Source organism: Hirundo rustica, chromosome 3, assembly GCF_015227805.2.
Source record: "Hirundo rustica isolate bHirRus1 chromosome 3, bHirRus1.pri.v3, whole genome shotgun sequence".
In the NCBI taxonomy this organism is placed as follows: Eukaryota; Metazoa; Chordata; class Aves; order Passeriformes; family Hirundinidae; genus Hirundo; species Hirundo rustica.
The window spans coordinates 12387030-12392403 of record NC_053452.1 but is presented as its reverse complement, the minus strand read 5'-3'; the positions used below and the strand labels follow the sequence as shown (position 1 = coordinate 12392403).

The window sequence follows — 5374 nt, the reverse complement described above, 5'->3', positions numbered from 1 at the left end:
CGGTGGCGTGTGGTTAATTTCCAGCCCCCTCCAGAGTCTGTTTGTGTCTTTCACCTGTGTGCACACTTTTCTGTTGATTTATTGGAAAATAATTCAATCCAACCTTTAGCATTTAAAATCTTTGTTTAATTTAAAAAAAAAAAAAAAAATTAGGAGAGCATCCAGTTCAGCTTTCCTTTTCGACTTTGCCATTAAATCCCGGTATTGTGTAAATCAGTAGAGTTCCCAGCCAGCCCCGCTCTTGCCCCGATTCTTTGGTGCTCTCTTCTTTCCAAACATCCAGGTGTTAATCGCCAGCAACACGGGGGGGACCCCAGACAGCCCCGTGTAACCTTGGAAGGGAGAAATCAGCAACCTGGATTCATTATTTTCAAGTGATGGAGGGTGGAGCAGAATCCTTCATTGTGATGCAGCGTTCTCAGGGCTGGGAGACCCCGGCCCTCCTCAGGGCCTTCTCCCGAGGCCAGGAAAAGACTGGGGGCTCAAAAAGAGCCGTTTTGCTTTTTCAGCAGGACAAAAACAGCCCTGAGGGTGAGTTTTCATGGGAATGGTCTGGAGGAAGGAGTGGGGTGGTCCCCTACATTCCAAAATTGGATGGACCCGGCTGCTCCTGGCTTTTTCCCTCGCTCCCATTTTTTTGGGGCATGAGAACAAGTCTGGGTAAACATTCTGGGGGGCTGCTGTGGGAAAGGCTCATCCCTGCAGGCTCCCCTTTGCCCAACCCTTTACCCCTTTGCAGTCTCATCCCGAGTGGAGCCAGCCTGGGCCCTGGGAACTGTGCTGCCCACTCGCACCCTTGGAGCGACGCTCAGAGCAGCACACCAGCCCAGGGGCTTCCTCGCCTTGGCTCTGGCTGGGATGCAGGGCTGGGATGCAGTGCTTGGCCGGGCAGCACCACCCCTCCTGGGGCTCTGCTTCGGCTGCTGGGGGCTCTGGGGTCACCCTGGGACACCATCCCGGTGGAGCTCCGCAGCCTGCTCTGTCGCTAGATACATTTTTTTCTTTTTCCCAGGCTGAAGCTAAGCCAGACCTACCCCCTTGGATTTAACAGAATTTTGGGGGAGAACCACTCACGAGGCCAGGCTCAGTCCCACCCCAGACACTCTGAGCCATTTCCCATGGGAGCCAGCAGGGAGAAATTCTCCCTCATGGAAAGGGGAGGGAGCTGGGGGGGTCCCCGTGTGGCACCTGCTGGGGGGGAATGGGATTCTCTTCCCAAAAGAACGGTGGAGATCCCCTTGCCCTCCAGGCTCCTGCATGGTGCTTGGGAAGGGGTCGGGGAGTGGGTCTGTGGTCTTGCAGAGGCGAAAATCCCGATTTTCCACCTCAAAATTGTTCCTTCATGGCGCGGCCAGAAGTGGAGCAGACCCCGGTGCTGCCCGGTGCTGGGGAACGCCGCCGGGGCTGGGGTTCAGCGGGTCCCCAAAGGGTGAGGGAACCTGGCTGAGGTTGGGCTGCGGGGGGAGGAGGGGGGCAGGGGCGCGGAATTAAATCCTTGGCAGCCGAGAGGGACAGAAAAAAGGGGATTTTGAGGTTGCCCTTCAGTCCGTACACCAAGAACAAAGTAGCCGACTCGTGAGAACAAGGTTTCCTTTTATTGTTTAAAATAAAATTAAAATTTAAAAAAAAAAAAAAAATCAAAGAAAGAAAAAAATGCCAGAAAGTCCCGAGGAGCATTTCCTGTCGTGCGGGATTTCCTCGGAAAGCGGCGCGGGGATTAACGCCGCTCCGGCGCGGAGCATCCTCCGGCCCCGGCTGCTGCGGGGCCCGACCCCGGCGGGAAACGGGGTCCAGCCCCGGGAATCCCCAGGCTCTCCGTCACCCCCGCAGGGCTTTGAGCTCGTCGGGAGCTGAGCCAGGGGCTTGGGACTTGAGGCGGTTCCGCGGGACGCGCGCCCCGTCCACACACGGGCGTTCATTAACTGTGCGATATTTAATAACAACGACGAGAAAAACGGGGTTTCCCCCTTAAATCTGAGCACCGGCGCTCCAGAGCTCTCCTGCCACGGCTCCCACCTCGATCTGCGACTCTAAATTTACCTCGGATGGGGATAAGAACGGAATGGCACTCCGGGGCACCCCCACAGAATTAATTCGGCCGAGATGAGTTGCGCTTCAGAGGGTTTAATTGTGGCGCTCCGCGGGGCTGTCGCGGTACGCGCCGGTGCTCCGGGGCTGCGCTGCGGCCGGGGAGCAGGGCGGGCCGGGCCGGAGCAGAGCCCCGCGCTGCCCCCGCTCCGTCGGGAGGAGCCCGGGACACGGAGGCGCGGACACGCGTGCACATCGACACTCACAGACATCCACACCCACACTCACGCGAGCACTCGGAGCTGCCGTCGGGGTCGCTTCTCCAAAAACCGGGGAGACTTAAAAAAAACTCGAAGGGAGGCCGGGAGGGGACCGGGGATGGGGCGGCCGTCGGCGATCCCCGCCGGGTCGGGCGGAGCGTCCGGTGCCGGCGGAGCGGGGTTGTCGGGGAGACACGCGGGACGCACCGATTACCACGTCCTGCCGTAGAGCAGGTTGGGGCTGACCATGCCGCCGTTGTAGTCGACGCCTGCCGAGTCCAGGGGGGCCAGGGGGGCCACGGGGCCATGCAGCGCCGGTGGGCTGGGCGACAGCTCCTCCAGGTCGGCCGCCTGCCCCAGCGAGCCGGGGTGCGGGTGCGCGGCGGGCGCGGTGGTGGCGGCGGGGGCCGCGGGGGCGGCCTGCCCTGGGCCTGGGGTGCCGCTGCCCGGGGGCGGGCAGGGTTTGCCGTCCTTCACCAGCACCGGCACGGCCACGCGTCGCGGCGAGGACTGCTGGCACAGGCCGCCGCCGTCGGCGTGCAACTGCTGGGCGGCCGCCTTGTCCTTGGCCTGGCGCTTCATCTTGTAGCGGTGGTTTTGGAACCAAATCTTCACCTGCGTGGGGGTCAGGTGGATCAGGCTGGCCAGGTGCTCCCGCTCCGGCGCCGACAGGTACTTCTGCTGCTTGAAGCGCCGCTCCAGCTCGTAGACCTGTGCTTGGGAGAAAAGCACCCTCCTCTTCCTGCGCGGCGCCGCGTGCAGCGGCACGATGGCCTTGGCGCCCTCGGCGATGCCGCTCAGGCTGCCCATGCCGGCCACGTTCATCCCCGCCGACGGGCCCATGAACCTGGAGACTGAGCGGGACGGGCGGCTCAGCGCCAGCCGGCGCCCGCCCCGTCGGGGCCGCGGCCGCCCCCGCGCCCCGCCGCCCCCCTCCTCCGCCGCGCTCCCCGCGCCCGCACTTACTGCTGGAGTAGCGGGGGTCGCCGCCGGGCCCGTACCAGCCGCCGCCCGCTGCCGCGCCGCCCCGCATGCCCTCGGGGTACGAGGGCAGCTCGCCCACGTTGCCCAGCCCGCCGTTGCAGTAGCTCCCGACGGCGCCGTGCGGAAACTGCGAGACGCCGTGGGGCATGTGGTAGGTGGCCGCGCCCGCGGGGACGTGCTGGGGTACGGCGCCGGCAGTGGGGGGCACGGGCGCCTGGCGATACGGCCCGAGGGGCGCGCCCAGCCCTCCAGCCCCGTCCATGCCGGCGAACTTCTTGTAGCTCTCCTCCATCGGGCTGAGGATGTCGGTGACCGAGAAGGGCGTCGTGTGCTTGGGGCTCAGAGACATGGCGCGACGGGGCGGGCCGGGCCGGGCCGGGCCGGGCCAGGCGCTGCCGCCGGCACCGGCGAGCCGTCCGAGGCGGCCACCAGCCCCGGGCGCCGTTAGCTCGTCGGTTCTTTTAGCTCGGCGCCGGGTTTACGCCAGAAGCGGGGGGGCGGAGCGGCGGCGGGCGGCCCCGGCCCCTCCCCGCCTCCCGCCGGCCCCCGGCCCCGGCCCCCTCCTCCCGGCCATTGTCCTGCGCCCGCCCGACGGCTCTTAAGCCCGGCCACCTCGGGGCAGCGCCGGAGCGGCTCCGAGCGGCCCCGGCCCCGCCGCCCTGGCCCGTAAGTACCTGCCCGTTCCCCCGATCCCCTCTCCACGGTGCGCGGCCACCCTCGGGCAGAGCGTCCCGGGGCTGCGCGGCTCCGGCCCGGCCCCGACGGCAGGAGCCGGGCAGCCCTTTCCCCGTTGCCGGCAGGGCTCCGGGGCTGCGCGGCTCCCTCCCGGCCCCTCGGAGCCACTGCCGCGGGGTGCGAGGCTGGCGGGGGTCCCGCCGCACCGAGGCCCCTTTAGAGCCGATGCTTCGTTTGCGGTTGTGTTTTGGGGATTCTTTCTGTCGTTCTTCGTTTGTTCGTTGCTTTTGGCACAACGAAAGGCTCCCCCGGGGCAGCCCGAGCTCGCGGACGGGGGCCGGGCCGCCCCGGGAAGTGGCGGAGGGGCTCCTGCTCCGGGAACCCTCGCCCGTCGGGGGCAGCTCCATGGGGCCGCGGGGCTCAGCGGGGTCTCTGCCGAGCTGAGAGGCCGAGGCACGGCCGGACCCGGCCGCCAAAGCTGTCCCCCGAGTCCCCGGGGCCGGGCACCGCCGCGACGGGGCGGGCGCAGCCTGTGCGTGGGGAGGTGCGCCGGGTGCGCACCTGGCCGAGCCCGGGCCGTGCGAGGGGACCCGCGGGGCTGCGCCTTCCCCACAAACGATGAAACTCGGTGCGTTCAGTGAGCAGCACCCGCACCTCCCTGTAGAGCGGGCACCGGTTCCCGAGCTGCTCCGGGACTCCCCTCTGCAGGGACTGAGGCCCGATTTGGGGAGCCAGAGGTATCCCACACCCTCCAGACTGGACTCTTCCCTTCTCAAACCCCATCTTTTCCCTGATCTTTTTGGAGGCAAGGCACCTGCAGCTCTGTGGGGATTGCTAAAAATGAAAGATCAGAGAGAGCAGAGTTTTGCGTTTTAAATTTGTGCTCCCCGCTGAAACTCTGAGATCCCGGCGAGGGTCAGGAATTAAACGGGTCTCGAATCTCCACACACTGGCATCCAAATCCCGCCTTCCCGACAGTTCTATTCATCTGCAATCTTCCCACCGTTCGGGCAGAATTCCTGGCACCTCCATCCTTTTCTTCCCCCTGCACCTCTTTTCCCATCCCCTGCCTTAAAAAAAAAAAAAAAAAAGCGCTTCTCTCTGTATACCTGTGGGAGTAGCCCACGGGTGGGGACACTGTTGCCCCTCAGAGCAACCCAGTGGGGGACGCAGCTCTGTCCCTGGGGTCGGGCCCCCAGCACAGCTCCCGTTGCCCTCCGGTGTCACCAGCGGTACTGGCGAACTGCTGAGCCATGTCTGAGCCCAGCTCTTTCTTCACCAGAATCTTCCACCAAAGGCTGATAATTATGTTTTGTTTTGTTTGGTTCGGTTTGGTTTTGTTTATTTTATTTTTATTATGTTTTGGTTTATTTTGTTTAATTTTGTTTAGTTTGATTTGGTTTGGTTTCACTTTATTTTGACACCTG

The 5374-nt window shown here is 64.2% G+C and overlaps 1 protein-coding gene across 1 annotated transcript; it reads right to left on the bottom strand.

Annotated features, from left to right (window-relative positions):
- Positions 1 to 2309: 2309 nt before the first annotated feature.
- On the bottom strand, positions 2310 to 3624 carry NKX2-4 (NK2 homeobox 4). The gene is made up of 2 exons (XM_040059626.1): positions 3255 to 3624; positions 2310 to 3142 (listed from the first exon to the last, which is right to left on the bottom strand). The coding sequence occupies exons 1-2, from the start codon at positions 3619 to 3621 to the stop codon at positions 2499 to 2501; spliced, it is 1011 nt and encodes a 336-aa protein (XP_039915560.1). The 5' UTR covers positions 3622 to 3624; the 3' UTR covers positions 2310 to 2498.
- Between the last annotated feature and the right edge of the window lie 1750 nt (positions 3625 to 5374).

Excerpts from the sequence above, each read along its gene's own strand:
- NKX2-4 (XM_040059626.1), bottom strand. The coding sequence starts at position 3,621 with ATGTCTCTGAGCCCCAAGCACACGACGCCCTTCTCGGTCACCGACATC. Across the intron at positions 3,143-3,254 it reads CGACCCCCGCTACTCCAGCA|TCTCCAGGTTCATGGGCCCG; the intron begins GTAAGTGCGGGC and ends CGTCCCGCTCAG.